This window comes from Calonectris borealis, chromosome 1, assembly GCF_964195595.1.
Source record: "Calonectris borealis chromosome 1, bCalBor7.hap1.2, whole genome shotgun sequence".
Taxonomy (NCBI): domain Eukaryota; kingdom Metazoa; phylum Chordata; class Aves; order Procellariiformes; family Procellariidae; genus Calonectris; species Calonectris borealis.
Genome location: NC_134312.1, coordinates 127,825,583 through 127,843,676, shown reverse-complemented (window position 1 = coordinate 127,843,676; position 18,094 = coordinate 127,825,583). Strand labels below are relative to the sequence as shown.

Genomic DNA, 18,094 nt, shown 5'->3' with positions numbered 1-18,094 from the left:
TGCTTTGTGCAGGTGGTTAGGCTGGGGGTGTTCCTGAGGTCCCTTCCAACCTGAATTATTCTCTGATTCTATGACACTAATTAAGGAAATTAAAATCTCCTATAAGTCACCATCGCTAAATCTTACATAACACTTTGATCAGTAGCTCAGGACAGATGGAAAACTAAGGAGCAAGGTGTAATCACACAGCGATAAGTTCCTAAAAGGAATTCTAGTGAATTTCTTTATGACTAACAGGCTAAGCAAATAAAAGATATATTTTCTTTCTATTTTTAACCTAAGGAAATGAGACTTCAGTGATTGCGCTGTCCATCACTCATTTCCAGCAATAAATCTTCCAGCTTCTTTAGCCAATTCAACTGAATCTGACAGGGAAGTATCAGCCTCAAAGGTAATCGTGTTGTTATAGGATATTGGAAAATTGGTTGGTAGAGAGAAGAAAGAACACCCTGTTTGTTTTACCACTCTGGAAAGACAAGCAGAGGGTCCATTTTGATTGGCAGCTGTATTCCAGCCATCCAGTTAATATATGCACAGATCCAAAATAGAGGTATGCGCTGTATTCTGTGGGAAGTATATGCGATTTTTTGTTATTGTTTTCCAACCTTGGCACCCCACTTCTTTTTAATTTTGTTGTTGTCATACAAGACTTGTGGACAGGAAGAATAAACCAGATCATCTGCCCAGAACTGAGGCTACACAATCTTACAGTATTATCCTCATGTTGCCCTAATAGATAGAGAATTGCCTCAAGGTCTTAATGAAGTTATTACTAAACCCAATTTTCCTGAGTGATATCAGGCATAATGATATAGGAGAACAGCAAAATAATTGTCACTCTTATTTTATTTTAGTGTAACTTTTGAAAGAACATTTTCAACCTCATGCTATGAATTAATCCCTCTTTTACTGGAAAAGTAATTGGACACTTAAGATAATTACCGATCAGATGAAATATCTTAAAATGAAAGTCTAATCTGAAATGATATATTCCAGGAAGCAACAAAGAATATCACATCAGAAAGAACTACTTGCAATGGATCAATGGTATAGTCCTCCCAAAATAACAATAAGCAGAAAACGGGCATTTTGCTTACTTCTACAAAAAATCTCTGGAATGCTCTGCATAAATTTAAGAAGGGAATTTCTTTTCTACGTTAAACAAAACAATATTTGTGGTTCCCCAGATAAATAAATACAAGGCTAAATTAATCTCAAGATTACAAAATTTTCTGGAATAGAGACTACTCTAGCAATGTGTAGTGTATCTAGTACTATAAGAATGAGCCAATGAAAACGGTTTTTTTCAGGTTGATTCCCATAATATTCTGGATCAAATCAAAAGTATTGACTGGATTTTGCCCAAATCACCTCAAACACTGACTTGCCCTTCAAGAAAAGGAAATTTGAAAGCTGACCAACTCCAGTGAATTACTGAAGGTCACCAGGACAGAAGACTGAACTTTCTAAGTCTCAAAGCTATTACTACCAAGATCTATGACTACCACAAAACTTGCTGCTTTCTACTCCAATCATAATGTGTGTCATCTTTGTCTCTTTGGTGCATAGGGATATATGTAAAACATTTAATAAAAGAAAAAAAATTGCATTCAAACTGCCTTGGAGGAAGAAAGAGAAAATCATTTATTAGATGATAGCTACAACACGAACACAGCTGAGAAATGACAGTGATGAAACTGTATAAAACAGAAAATTGTAACTTCTGACTTTAGCTATAGATGTTAAAAGACTAGGCTCCCTCTACTGTCAAAAAATGCTCTCCCAGGAGGTACTTAAAGCTAGATGTACATTGCATACATTGCACCATGGCAACTAGAGAGCAGCAATTCCTTAAAAAGCACGAAGGGAATTCTGCAACAGGGCTCACCTTAGTACCTCCATTGCATTGGACCTAATGGCTGTTCCTGCAACATCATCCTTCATTCAGTGCACAGTTGACCCAGCTAAATATTCACCCAGTTAAAAAATTCTTGCACAGCACAAAATAATGATTCAATACCAACAGTGAAAGCATACCTTAACTGTCAACACTTACAGAAAGTAATAGAAGTCATCGCAAATAAAGTTTCAGACCTGAGAATATACTGCAAGTCTTTTAGGCTATGCCTACACAGATGGATGTAGCTAAGCATGAATGAGCTCTGCCAGTGTTTTGAGATGACTGGATATAAATCAGGACTATCTGTGAAATTACATGGCTGCACTAACATAGCATTGTCCCTAAAGCAAGGATACCCTGCATTTCAGCTGGGTTTCATAGCTTATGACACTGATCACAATGTCATATTATTTTTTATATCTGACATGAAGGCCCAAGACAGTTCATATCCAGACAGCTCAGAGCCTGTTTGCTTCTGCCCATATTTGTCTTCATACATATTCGCATTCCCAAAGTTCTACAGCCCTTTATCACTAAGCCATAACATTTCCCAGACATTTCAGTGAAATTCTTTTCGTTTGTACAGCAGAAAAAGTCACTACAATAATTATTGTATGAATGTAATACATTTTTGTCACTGAGCATTTTACAGTAAAGTTATGCTAAGTTATGCTAATTGTCAGGCTTGGGGGTTGGTAAAAACATTCAAGATCCTTTTTCAGCTGAAACACTTTCACAGCACAAACACATGCTATTTCAGATGAGATAATCAGATCTACTTATTAAAAGAAAGTCTGAATTAGTTATTTTCACCTCATTTTACTACACAGACACCTTCAATTCCCATAACAAGAATTGTCTCTATTAAGCTCTAAAACCAGCTGTATGACAGAGATTTAATAAACATAACTCTCTTCCCAAAAGCTACAGTATTATTTCTCATCCTGCCTCAAATTTGCTATTTAAGCTTTAAAAAATAATTTTAAATTTCACTTGTAGCTATTCCATTTAGAATGTTCTAATATGCATTGCCCTATGAAAAGAGCCATTTTAATGGCCATATATAAGGCAAAAATATTTTCCAGCTTGTGCTGTAAATTAAATCTTTCTAGTTATAAACTAGGGAACAAAAATATTCCCATATATTTTGGGTTTCTTTAGATTATAAATATTGACAGAAAGCCTTATCGAGATTGCCCATAATAAAAGCATTTATACATTATATTACACCTGTTTGTTATACATTATTTTATACCTGTTGCAGGCAATTAAGGAACCAATGAAACCTACCAATATGTTAACTTGATGGTGTGATATTATGCGGGTAAATGAAGTGGCAAATCTGTTGCAAGGATTAGATTATAAGACAACTGCCATGGAGGGCATTTCTATACAGTAAGTATGGTATGGAAATAAATTAACAACTCATGTTGGCTGTGAGAGTCAAGTATTATAAGCTGTCTCCATTCTGCCCTTTTCAAATCTAGACAAACAATTTGAGATGCTGTGAAAGAAAGCAAAAAAAAAAAAAAAGCCTACCCTGCATGTAACTAAGGCATGTGGCTATTTTGAGATTAACATTAGAAAGGAAATAATTTCCTTCTCTCATTGAGGATGAACTAATCTGTTCTGAATTTCACTCTCATCTTGAATCCCAAGCCAAGGGTAAGTCTAATAACAAGACCTACAATCTCAACAGAAATATGTGGCAGAAACAAAGCCAGTTAGCTTGTCATTAACTTTGTCAGCGTTAAGGCAAGGAACAAAAAAACGCTGATGGGGCTTAGAGAAAAAGAGATATATGACAACATGTTTACATATAAATTAAATTATATTGTTTCATTATACTTTCTAAGTTAAGATTAATCTCCCCTAATTTTATCTATCTAAAAGTAATGTGTCTAGTCTTATCTCATCTAGTCTCCCTGAAGAGTCAATGGACCCATTATATAGTGCAACAGACAGTTACCTGTGAAAGAATTGCCTGGGAGTATTTAATTGAGAAGGAATCTAGACAAGTACTGTAAAACAGATAATTAAAACTTGGATAGCTAAAGATAGGTCAGATGACTCATGTCTTCAATGACTTCACATTTGCAGAGCATTGTTGGTGCCACAGATGGAAATTGGGAATCCACAACTGAGAAACTTGGAGAAGGAAAACATAATATGTTGGAGCAGGTCCAGAGGAGGGCCACAAAAATGATCAGGGGGATGGAATGCCTCTCCTATGAAGAAAGGCTGAGAGAGTTGTTATTCAGCCTGGAGAAGAGAAGGCTTTGGGGAGACCTTATTGCAGCCTTTCAGTACGTAAAGGGGGCTTATAAGAAAGATGGGGACAAACTTTTTAGCAGGGCCTGTTGCGACAGGACAAGGGGGAATGGTTTTAAACTAAAAGAGGGTAGATTCAGACTAGATATAAGGAAGAAATTTTTTACTATGAGGGTGGTGAACCACTGGAACAGTTTGCCCAGAGAGGTGGTAGATACCCCATCCCTGGAAACATTCAAGGTCAGGTTGGATGGGGCTCTGAGCAACCTGATCTAGTTGAAGATGTCCCTGCTCATTACAGGGGATTGGACTAGATGACCTTTAAAGATCCCTTCCAACCCAAACTATCCTATGATTCTATGTTTCTATGATAAATGGCTTAAACAGCCCCCTAGGATATCTAATGAGTAATGAAAGGGTCACCTACAGTAATTCTGTTTTTATGTTCCTTAAGATAGATTTCACAGTCAAGGCTACAAAACCATTTTCTTAAAGGTTCTAAATGTGACTGGTTTATCTTTTGTTTTCAGTTTGGATGGCTGGATGCTTTGCAAAGTTAAATAGTTGTATAATGGACAGTCACAGGGGATTCAGTCCTAAACATAGTTTTATAGTGGAATGTTAATGAGAAATCCATACAAGATTGGCACAGGATGAATGAGAGAGTTGTGCCCCTCTGAAGTAAGAGGTTGAGGCCATGCAAGATGTCTTCTGGCATCTAAATGTTTCTAGAAATCTATATTCAAGCAAGTAGATTTTCTCAGTATTTTAATACTACCTGGCTTTGCACTCATCAATTGCTTACAGATACTACTCTAAGATAACCTATCATGTTCTGAAAAGAGAACTATACACTGAATACGTCACTTGGGCTGAATCCAGATGTCTTAGTATCATATCTATACATTTTTATCTAAGTGAGCAGAGCACAGAGACTGGATCTGATTCAGATACCATAGACAAGCAAGTACTCAAGGCTTACTGGTGGCTGGTTCTGCAGCTATACAGGACATACTCAGGTTACTTAAATTTGAAAAACTAATGTCTTGCATTTCTTTTTCCTAATATCCTGATCCATGCATCAGATTAGTTCTCAACTCGACAGAATATATCAGTAAGGGATTACATCATCTGCTACTACGTAGTGTTAGAAACAGGACCACAAAATACTATTTCTCTGCCAATGAATGGATTCTTTATGTATAATCATATGTTTTTCATTAAGCCTTATCAAGCTAATCAACAGCTAATTTAAGGCTACTCAGAAATAGTTGACAGTTGCACTGCTGTCCAAAAATGAAAATAACTCTTAGTGTAAGCCTATTAACTAGTTCTTTATGGTTTGCTCATTACTATAAAAATTGTTAGTTGTTTGTGACTTTTATAAAGCCATCGATCTGTTTTGGCACCATTATTATGGATTTGGGATCTTTTCTGGTATAAGACTGGCATATCACTTTTTTCCTCTTTTCAGAATTAGCAAGAAACATTTTGTAAAGATATCTGGTATCAACTTTCCCACATTCTCTCACAACACTTAATTTTTAGTAGATTTCAGATTAATTAGAAAAGCATTAATCTAGTCTATAATGTGTGCCCGGGAAGATAATTCTTAAATAAGGCATGAGAAAGGCAAAAATTACTTGCCTGAAATTAATATGAGGGATCCCTTAGAATTTTAACTGATGGTCAAGAAACAGTTTCAAAAATGTTCAAGGTCTACAATATCTGTAAAATTTAAGTATTTTGCTTTTAAATTATTCTTTTGAGTATTCTTCTATTTTTTCTGCCTTGTGCTTAATATGGTTTTTTTTTTTTACATTCTCTGTGAGTGATTTGCAATTCCTATAGAAATATTTAAAATTAATGTATTGTTGGTGCATTCTGGAAAAGTTTGTTGCACTTTATTGATTCAATGACTTCTGGCACTGTTAAAAAGGAATACTTTTAGGGAGTATGTGTTGTTCACAGAAACAAGACTGAAGCATAAATATCCTGGAAAGACAATATCCTGACAAGAGAAACAAGGTCTTCCACAAGTGGTAAGTTGATAAGATAAATAGTTATAGAAGACAATAATTTAAAAATCTATTTTCTATTATCTATTGAATAATATTTTTTTTTCAAATGTTATATGTTCTCATTGAAGACATAGAAGGACCTGGTGCTAGTGTCACTTCATAAATAGTAATGATTAATATAAAAAAGCAGTATCTAAGGCTTCTGCAAAGAAGGGAAACTATCATTAAATTCTGGTACAAGGACAGGAAAAACTATGGCACCCGAATGGTTACCCTTACTGGCACTGTAACGTAACTCTACCTTACAAAATTCAGATTGTATTATCTTAATGTGACTATTGGAAAAGATAACATAGAAATTTTGTATCATGAGAGCAAAGGTTGAAGTTATAAATGAAATCAGAAATTAGTCCTTAGCTCACAAAAGACAAATCATGCCACTGCTGTTGTTTGATGGAGTTTGCTGTGCACTCAGAAAATTAAAACCAAAGAAACAAATTCCACTTTGTGTAAGATGGTGTCACCCCCATATATGTGTTGGAAACACAACCAATTACCATGTTCTGAAATTAATTTGTACAGAAGAGAAACTCACTCCTATCAAAGAACCATGCTAGATCTAGGCTTCACTTAAAAAATTAGTCAGTTGAAGACTAGTGTTTCAATGAGTTTGTGAAAAGAGTAAAAATATGCATTCATCCTACGTTTCTAATATAACTGAAAGAGTACACTAGGATGATCACAGCATTTTTGCTTATACTTTTCCAGTGAAATATTGCCTGTTATCTTACAGTAAGTACAGTATGAACACTTATTCAAATACAGGAAACATGCCAAAGTGACAATGGGAAACAACAAGGTTTTCGAATATTGTAGAAGAACTGGACTTGTAAAGCTATTTGAGTATTTATTATCACAATGAATTTCTGTCAAACTGGCACATGCTTTGCTGTAAAACAAACTGAAAATATATTTTGATTTCTAATTAAAAGGAACTCACTATAAAGTTAATTACAAAGTATCTAAATATGAATCAGGACTTTGAGGAAATCTATTTCACACAAAAGATTCAACATGGATGTCTCTATTGATTTCTATTAGATTTAGAGTAAGCTCTCTGCTAGTAACTACAGGGGTAAGGAAAATTGTTTTGTTTTTTCCACCTATCATGCTGATAGCTGACTTTGCATTTACTTAAATAATAATTTCCATGCTATTACAACCCTTTGTTTTCCTAAAACCAATACTCAGAAATGAACATAGTATACTATATTTGTTTCTGTAACCTTTCAAACATGGAATACTCACATTCACTTAGACACACTCCCTTGAATGCAAGACAGAGCTCCAATAATAATTCCAAAACTGTCTTAAAACATCATCATCAATAGCATATCTCTTAAACACAGCTTCATCCATGTCTCAAGGGCAGACTTACAGTGATACTTTCACCCCTTATAGACACAAACTGCTAGAAGCAAAATGCTAAAGGCCATATTGTCTTCCTTCATTTCCTCCCTAGCATTCGTGTGCAGTTCAAATGCACCTCACAAAACTGCAGAAGCTATAGGGATCGTCTCAAAGTTCAAACAAAACCACTGAAACAGTGACACAGCAAGGCTGACACCACAAACAAAAGATTTAAAGGAAAAAGAAAGGCGTGCAATTCCAGACAGCAGTCAAGCTTATTCTCACCTTGAGTTGCTGTCCATCATACTAAAAGGATGACTCCCCCAGGCAAACACCAGCTGGAGAGTAATCATACTTTACACTTCTCTAGTGCCTTTATCTGATGACCTCAAAATACTTGGCAAACATTAATTCATTTCACCTCAGAATACTTTCTGCTGCTGGCTAAATATCACTATAGTCTAAATAAGGGATAACTGAGTGGCAGTGCTGGTGGTCCAAGCTTTCAGCTAACAGTAAATTGCTCTCCTTGCTATGCACCAGTGGTAGAAAATGTATATGGGGAGATTCCAAAGATTTCTCAGAGCTACAATACCAGTAAGAGCTTGGGCAAAACCAGACTCTGGGAAAAGCGCAACACCAAATATCCCCAGTTCTTGTTATCTGTGTTAGCAGCTTGGCTCCAGTCTCTGCTTCTAACTTATTCTTCATTTTTGTACATGGTATCATGACAAACAGAAGAATCTTTCTTACCACACCAGGGCCAGGCTTCCTATTTTTTTAAAAAGTACCGCACATGGGAGAATCTGGAAACTTTACCAGATTATAAATCTATCTCAGTTTCTTACACTTTAAATGTTGAGGCAAAACAGAGATGACATGAAGATTACTGAGTTACATTTTTTACTATGATTCTCTCTGATTATTATTTTTTTAAACTTTCTCTCTCTCTCTCCAGCAACCTAAAATCAGTGGAAATAATATGTCTGTACAAATCTGCAAAGTGACAGCTGTTGACCAATATTTCTAAACAAGGAAAATACAAAAGTTACCAAGGGTTGGATTGTAGGACAAAATCAGTGCAGCTTAAGCCCACGGGAAGTATTTTTTTTCTTCTAGTCACTGCTTATATGTTTAGATTCATATCTTTTCCTACTAGACAACACAGTAATTATTTGGTCATTAAGTTAATATTTCAGAACAATTATAATAGTTGTAAGAACAGTTTCTGAGGTAAGGGATCTTTCTAAACATGTGTAGTGTAAAAAGGGATATTCTAGCAAGTTTCAATCTATTGTCTTTTGGGGTAGCATATCAAATGAAAATTTTAATGTCAAGTTTTCAGCATTGTCTGAAGAGCCAAACCTGTAAAATTCCTATGAATGGACAATTTCAATGAATGGAACTAGTCATATATATAAGGATTTTCAGTATCAGATTAATAGTTTACATTCTTAGAAGAATTGTCAAGGACTTTTCTGCAGTAATTCCATAAGTGCTTGAAACAATGACTTTTTATTTCAGGCAAACATTTGTTAACTCTGAAATTACTCATACTGACAAAAAAAAAGTATATCCCATAAATCATAGAAATTTCTGTATCACTGCCAGTAACATCTGATATATCATCTAATTAAAAAAATTAAAAGAGGAAGTATAAACCTAGGTATTTTATTGCACAATGCCAAAAATTTTAAACATCAGATATCTACTACAGAGTATAAGTAAATTATTGGATTGCAAGTCTCTGTTGTGTTACTAACATCAGCCATGCCTGAATTAACAAAATAGGTTTGGCTACAATTTGCCTCATAGTACAATTCCCGGATTACAAACACCACAAATAATATACAAGGAGAAAAATAATAATAAGTATTATATGATATTGTAGAAGAACACAGCTTTATTTATTATCATTTTAACGCCTTTCTATACTTCTCTTGATTGTCCTGCCTTGCTGTATAATGTCTAATATACAGATTTATAAAAAGATGACTCTGGATTTAGAGCTGCTAAAAATACTAGCTGTGCTCCTTAGATATAAAGTGAGAACTGCTCCTTGAACTAGTAAATCCTCTGCAATTAAAAGGGATTTTACTGTGATTCACCCATCACAGATTCAAATATTTAAATCAATAGTACAGGTACAAAAGAGTAAATGCCCAATACTATCTCAGGGTAAAGGTATGTCATTTATAATGACATAGTAATATGTATGCAATATCATGCCAAGTTTTGGTCAAACTCAAGTGACGGTCAAAATATTTTCAATTTTACAAAAATGCTTATAAATTAAATTACAATTCCCTATAAACATTTTATGCTTAGTTACAAGAAAGTATCATTTGCGACTTTAAAATGTATTTCCACAAAAAAGAAGACTAGGAAACAATCACCAACAGTAAGCCAAATACTAATGGGTGCCATCAGAAATAAAAATTTTTAAAAGTTACTTACGCCTGTCGGTCCCTGAACATCTTGTTAACTTTCTCCCATTGGAAATTAAGCTGAGTCAGCTTTTCTTGTATATTTGCCGCTTCCGTTGGTGTAGTACTTTGCAAAGCCAGTGTCTTCTTGCTGTGAATAATGTCTATATGACACAGCAGTCTCCCCAGGCTATCTTTAATGCTCTGTAATACGAAGATTTTAAAAAAGAAAACTAAAACATTGTTTTTATAAATAAAAAAAAATTGTTCATAAGCAAAAGAAAGAGGGGGAAAATGCTAATTAAATAATAGCTTTGACAATAATAACAGTTTTACAATAACCGGGTAATAATGGCTGAATGTCCATCCTTTCTTGGAAGACTTAATAAACTATATGTGAGAAAGGTGATGGCTGGAGGAAAAGCAACTTCAGTCACTTGTTAATTCCCCTATGCCAAGCTTACATCTGTTTTAACCCCATTTCTTCTTTAGAAAGCAGAACAAAGTCCCATTTTACAGAATCATGTTTAAGTGTTCTTTAATTATTTTGCTGTTTATGCTTCTCTTTTATACTTGTTTCAGCAGATATCAAAGTAACAGCATGAAAAAAATAGTTTATCAGGTATCATTGGTTTTGCCTTTTGCTGGATATTCACAACTCAACATTTACCTTATTCTTCAAGTAGTCACTTCTTTGTTGTTTCAGAGAAAGACAAAATACTTCACAGTACACCTAACTACCTGCACAATGCCATGTGCTGGAAGACCAAAAGGAAGGATAACGGAATTTACTCCGGACCTTTAACATCTTTAAAATGTGTGAAAGCATTTAAAATTTCGTATGTTGTCAATGACCTTTAATTATCCATTTATCAATCCATTTGGTTCCATGACTGAATTACACAGGTTTTCTTTTGGTTCTATAAAGCAATACATAATTATGCTGTTTATTTCTATTCTGTGAACTAGGTAGTGTTCAACCTCTCTCTTTCTACAAAATCTTTGGGAATCATTTGAATGACTGAATTTGTTAGAAAACGCAATGCTGAGGAAAGATATTGTCATGAACTGTGTGCTGACTTAAGATAAAAGGATTAAATGTAGCAAAAAGAAATTAGCGAAGACTTCCTCCTTGTGAATCAAGACTGATGTAATGAAATCCTCAAGCAGAGCACTTCCTGTCACATTTCAGTCTATCATCCAAATAGGCATAATTTGGTACATCTCTGATTTCCGTGTTCTTTACCAGAAAGACGACACAAATATTTTTTTTGAATCAACCAAAAACCATGAGTTACATAAGCTTACCTTGCAGCCCCACATCATAAGTATCAAGTATTTATGAGAAATAAATGCAGGTTTTGGACGAAAAACATGCCTTTTATGCAACTGATTTATACAGTCATATGTCATTTCTTTACAGTCCTGGTAGCATTACCAGAGAGGAAACACAAGCAAAATGAATGTTTCTGAAATGCACTTAATCATTAATTCTTTAAATTTTCATTTCCATTTCTGGTAGGTGGTCACTTTCAGTGTCACAAGGCCCACGATACCCGTGCTCTTCTGAGGACTTTATTTTTCTCTCTGTGGTGTTTGTGTTTAGAAGGAAAATGCTCTCTCTTCCAGACTAGTCAAGACATCAATGTAAAGCAAGAACATGTCACAATTGTTGATTTCCTTCAGCAAAACAAAAATCCATTCTTCAGTGAAATGAAGTCCATTCTTTTGAAAAGCTATGGCCATGGTTCCTTACAATGGTGAACTTTGCATTATAACTCTTGCTTCCTGAATAAAATGCAGCCAGGCATGAAAGAATGTTTTGGATTGATGACTGCATCAATTTGTTTTTAGTCTGAAGTTAGACTTTCTTTCCCTAAAGTTTTTAAAGTTAAGATTTTCTCCTTTTCTTTAATGAAAGGTTAACAACTATGATAATTTGTGCATTCGAAACAATAATTTGGATGATGCAAACAAAGCTCACAAAAATCTGTATCAAACTAGACAAAGGATCCAATATACCACTGAACCACTAAAAGCCTCAGATAATTCTTGAGACAGGCATTTTCAAATAGCAATGTAAAAATAAATGTCTCTCTACTTCATTCAGTGTCATAATATTTAGCCATTTCTTACCATTCCTGCTTTTTAATAATTCTTAATACAGGCATGCACATCTCACTGAAACTGCTGCACAGAGAAAGGAATATTCTCTGGATAAAAATCTACGGTCATATTCAGCTTTTTCCATAGAATCATAAAAAACGGTTGGTTTTGGAAGGGAACTTCAATGGCCATCTAGTCCAACCCCTTGCCATGGGCAGAGACATCTGTCACTAGATCAGGTTGTTCAAAGTCCTGTCCAGCCTGACCTTGAACACTTCCAATGGTGGGGCATCCACAACTTCTGTGGGCAACCTTTCTCCAACCATTTCTTCAAACTCCCTAAATTTCCAATACCACTACCTATAACTCTTCTACTGTGTTTCCATCCCTTATTTCTTCGGAAATATGTAAGCCTCAGAATGAATACTGAGAACTTTTAGCTGAGAACTTATCAGACCAACTGGCCAAATACTCTTAGCCTTTTTTAACACAAAAACATTCTTCAGCTGCTGCACACAACACTGCAGCAACTTTGTTCCAGAGATAAGGGAGAATGCTGATTTGACAGAGTTGTGAGAAGTACGAATTGCTAGTTTGTGCGTGAGAAGCTCTTTTACATTTTTTGAAAGGAGGCAGGGATCAGAGGATGTTGTGTTATTTTACAGTAAGCAGAAAAATAATGAGTAGTAGAAAGTCAAATAAAAAAAGAAAATTAAAATTGCCCTCTAACACTCTGTCACAGTCTGGTTAAACCCCATAGCTAGAATCTGATGGTTCTATTTCACTATGCATAAAAAAGTCAGATTTGCCTTTCCTTCATTTGTGAAGAGCAGGCATCAAATTTGAAGTAATACAGGAGAGATTTTGGAGGTTATAATGCACCAGAAATAGAAGAAAAAAGACCATTAGCGTGAGTGGACTCTTCCTCGATCTGTCGCCATTCTTTTCATGGCAAATGAATCTATCCAAAGAGTCCCTCAGCCATTCTCTCACATGGATTCAGATACACATGGGAAGTCAACACTGAACATTTGTGTTTTATTTCCCCATGGGTGGTTAGGAATAAGAATGCTGTAGTTATTTAGGTGCAACAGAATTCCAATCTACATGCATGCTATCCAATGGAGTTATTAAAGAAAATAAAAGCTGTTCTAAGCATTGACAAGAACAATATTCCATCACATTGTTTTGCCTTCCTTGCATCTCCACTAAAAATTATGTCTCAGATATATAGCTTGTGTTTGGTAATACAAACGAAAAGTAGAATTGTCTTTTACTAGTTTCTGCCAGAGACAGAAACACAGCTAGCCAATTCAATTTAGGGAAAAAAGTATGATAAAACATGTTTTCATCTATTTTAACTACAACTAGAGAAAAAAGATAATTTTGCTTGTTCAGTGTCCTTCTGCTCGCCTAATTTGAAGGACAAGCATCTTATTTATATGCCAATACGTTACAAAAAGAATGAAATAGAGGTCCAATCCTGCAAACTTCTGCTCATTTGAATAATCTTATAACTATACAAGCTGAAGTCCAGAGAACATTCTTGTGAAGGCTTCTTTACAGCTAGGAAAAAAGTCCCTTTTTGTAATAGTTTGTTGCTTTTCTTTGCAATATTTTAAAGGCAACAAAATTTCAAATAATACATTTTAAAAAGACGCTTATGATCTTATATCATAAAAAGGAAACTATTTGAAGAATATAGTAATCACAAATTGTAACAATTTAAATGTATTTTAAAGGATAGTTTTACTTATGAAAACTTGACACACCAAGATTTTACTTTTCATCTTTAAGGTTTACTAGTATTACTGAATAGGTGATGAGGGGCTATACTCCTTTTTATTTTCTGTTTGTGGTTTTAACAGTTCTTTGTTAGAAATAATAACACCTGAAGTTTATATCCTGGATATAATACTCACTTAATAAAAAAATAAAGATCACAGTTCCAGTTCACTTTGTTAAATTTTTGGGGGTTTGTGCTCAATTTTTCGATGGAATTCACTTAAAAAATATTCTACACATTTTAATTAACATATTAATTATCTTAATTTTAAATATTCTACAATTCTTGAGCTAAGTCAATAATGAAATGAATAGAGATATGCTTAGAATTTAGTAAGTAGAGTGAAAGCAAACAAGAATTAAGTCAGATGCACAAAGTCAATCAAATTGTAAAGAAAAGAGAGTGGCTTGAGGAATCTGCTACCTCACATTTCTACTCATTATTCCAACACACGATATTTGGGAAAATTTTCCAACTCTAAATTTGCTAACTTACATGCTTTTTGCACAAAGTAAATAATGCAAGAAACAGAAATGTACTTTGCATTTGCGTAAATATATTATTCAGTGAAATACATTGTAGAATTATGAAAGAAAAAAGATATTTTAAATCTGAAAATTATTATGACATGTTCAGAAAGGCTAGAAAATGTTGATTTTAACCTTAATATGCTAAGGAAGATATGGAAACATCTTCAACAGGTACTACTCAAGAGAAGCAGGAAATAAGCCATCAATTTTTTAAATACCATGATAAGACATAAATTACCAATAAATCAAAAGTTAAAAGTTTATAGTGACAGTATTTTTTTTCCACATTATTGCTATTACCAAAACAATGAAATTCTAGGTAATTTGAATTATTTTATTTTTGTTTGAATTCATTGTCTTCTGTCATGTGTTCTGAATATAACATGTTATTCAGACAGTAAGATATTTGTGATTTACAATTAACTATCTAGAAATATTATTTCTCTGTCATAGTATCTAAAGATACTATTTCTCTGGCATAGGAATTTAAGTCATGGACCAAGAAATCTATTTCATGTTATACACCTTAGTGTTTATGTATGTTACCCAGCTAACTAAAAAATAACGTTCTAAATATATATTTGGAAAAAAACTCAAAAGCTTAGAATTCCACGTATTCAAAATGCAGAAAAGACAAAAACTCAAAAGTTTTGCATGTCAGTATTTGCATTTCCTGTCCTTTCATTTCCCTTTACTTCCCAACTCAGAAACCGTTCCCTGGAGCAATCACCAGGAAAAAAGCCTGAGCCCTGTAATCCCAGGTGGAGCATACTGAGGTTCTGAGACTGTCTTGTGTATGTATAATTTGGTCACTGCTAGGAGATGCAGGAGAACTGAGTAAGCTGCAGGGAGAAAATCTTTAACAGGCAATATGAAAACAATGATTTGGCAGAGGGAGTGTCAAAATTGGCCATTAATTTCACTGGGATGGCAAAAAGCATAAACCTGGTACAAAAATTACACTGTGTCAAATTTCACATCCCTGGGAAATGATGATTTTAAAAGTGTATTTCTTGATGGTTTTTGGTTAAACTTGGAAAACAACGGATTTTTTTCACTATCTGTGTTTCCTAGAATGGAATAAACAAGTTTCTTGAAATCTATACAAATGAAAAAAAAGAAATGTAAGACAGACATTTAGTAAAGGAAATTTCAGCCTTGTTGATTCAAATGTACCAAAGTTTTAAAAGTTTGCGTTTTAATACACGGAATATCACACAGCTTCAGTAACAATTCAGAATGAAAAATAGATACCAAGTAATCCAAAATCTATTTCCTTTCATAAACCATGAGTCACTCTTAATTTAAACAAATACTCACTTGTGTCAGTGTTATTGAAAAAAAAAATTTATGAATGGTCTCCTTTGTCATGACATCAATTATTCCTACCTCTCCAAAAACCTCATCAATTTAGTCTCTTCTCACGTAGGTCTTGTTTACATGCCTCTGACCTTTATTATGCCCTTCTCTGAATATTTTCTAAATATTTTATATATTTTCAAAATATTTAATATTGTTTTAAAATTAAACATAATATACACAGCAAAGCTGTACTACTTACTGAGAAAGTGATATTCTGAATATCATTTTTTAACTCTTACTACAGAACAACAACTGCATTCTGGATAAAAATGAGCACTGAGAAAATATTTTGAAGGTATAATTCAGTCCACAATAATATCTGAGACTCTTGTGTGTCAGGTGTAATTGAACTTATTCCTTTCACTATGTGTTACATTTTACCTGTCTGTCACCATTTTCCTATCATTGCTCTATAGAATCATAGAATCATAGAATCATGAAGGTTGGAAAAGACCTCTAAGATCATCGAGTCCAACCGTCAACCCAACACACCATGCCCACTAAACCATGTCCCTAAGCGCCTCATCTACATGTCTTTTAAATACTTCCAGAGATGGTGACTCCACCACTTCCCTGGGCAGCCTGTTCCAAGGCCTGACCACTCATTCAGTAAAGAAATTTCTCTTAATGTCCAATCTAAACCTCCCTTGGTGCAACTTGAGGCCATTCCTCTCGTCCTATCGCTGGTTACTTGGGAGAAGAGACCAACACCCACCTCGCTACAACCTCCTTTCAGGCAGTTGTAGAGCGTGATGAGGTCTCCCCTCAGCCTCCTCTTCTCCAGGCTAAACAGTCCCAGTTCCCTCAGCCGCTCCCCATAGGACTTGTTCTCCAGACCCTTCACCAGCTTCGTTGCCCTTCTCTGGACACGCTCCAGCACCTCAATGTCCTTCTTGTAGTGAGGGGCCCAAAACTGAACACAGGATTCGAGGTGCGGCCTCACTAGTGCCGAATACAGGGGCACGATCACTGCCCTACTCCTGCTGGCCACACTATTTCTGATACAGGCCAGGATGCCATTGGCCTTCTTGGCCACCTGGGCACACTGCTGGCGCATGTTCAGCTGGCTGTCAATCAGCACCCCCAGGTCCTTTTCCTCCGGGCAGCTTTCCAGCCACTCTTCCCCAAGCCTGTAGCGTTGCCTGGGGTTGTTGTGACCCAAGTGCAGGACCCGGCACTTGGCCTTGTTGAACCTCATACAGTTGGCCTCGGCCCATTGATCCAGCCTGTCCAGGTCCCTCTGCAGAGCCTTCCTGCCCTCCAGCAGATCAACACTCCTGCCCAACTTGGTGTCATCTGCAAACTGACTGAGGGAGCACTCGATCCCCTCGTCTAGATCGTTGATAAAGATATTGAACAGGACCGGCCCCAGTACTGAGCCCTGGGGAACACCGCTCGTGACCGGCCGCCAACTGGATTTAACTCCATTCACCACAACTCTCTGGGCTCGGCCGTCCAGCCGGTTTTTTACCCAGCGAAGAGTGCACCTGTCTAAGCCGTGAGCCACCAGCTTCTCCAGGAGAATGCTGTGGGAGACAGTGTCAAAGGCTTTACTGAAGTCCAGGTAGACCACATCCACAGCCTTTCCCTCATCCACTAGGCGGGTCACCTGGTCATAGAAGGAGATCAGGTTGGTCAAGCAGGACCTGCCTTCCATGAACCCGTGCTGGCTGGGCCTGATCCCCTGGTTGTCCCAGACATGCCTTGTGAGCGCCCTCAAGACGAACCGCTCCATGATCTTCCCCGGCACCGAGGTCAGGCTGACCGGCCTGTAGTTCCCCGGATCCTCCCTCCGGCCCTTCTTGTAGATGGGCGTCACATTGGCAAGTCCTGCTCCATTGTTTAGCGCTGCTGAAATTTTTTTGGCTGTTCATTCCTTTTTCCTGGTTTTAATCAAACTAAATTGTCATTTTCAATTTGTTCCAATTTACTGCACACTCTACCCAAACATTTAATAACTGCATCAAACAATACTAGTTTTCTTGCAGGTTTTAAGTGTTACCCTACTAGTAACCTTCTTCCATGTATAAAATTTGGTATACAATAAAGTTGCTGAGAGATGTGTGGAGCTAATAGGCAGAAGCTTTTAGTCTTGGAAAGTTGTCATAAACCTGACAGTTCACTTTGAACTAAACTGAAGCTCTTCCCAGCCCGTGAGCAGGAAGGCCTTCTCTCTCTCCTCCCTTTCTTTAAGTTCTGTGTTCTAATATGTGTCTTCTGTGTATGTCAACTTGACTTCTAACTCTGCAACTCTTCATTTTTCTTAAACTTTAAAATATCCA

General features: G+C 35.9%; 1 protein-coding gene across 2 annotated transcripts in view; it reads right to left on the bottom strand.

The window, feature by feature from the left end:
• Positions 1-18,094, bottom strand: part of DMD (dystrophin) — a 1,244,291-nt gene that overhangs the window by 648,127 nt on the left and 578,070 nt on the right. For both annotated transcript variants that reach the window (XM_075174519.1, XM_075174510.1), the window contains exon 43: positions 10,060-10,232. In XM_075174519.1, the coding sequence (XP_075030620.1) occupies positions 10,060-10,232 (173 nt within the window). The remainder of the gene's footprint in view (positions 1-10,059; positions 10,233-18,094) is intronic.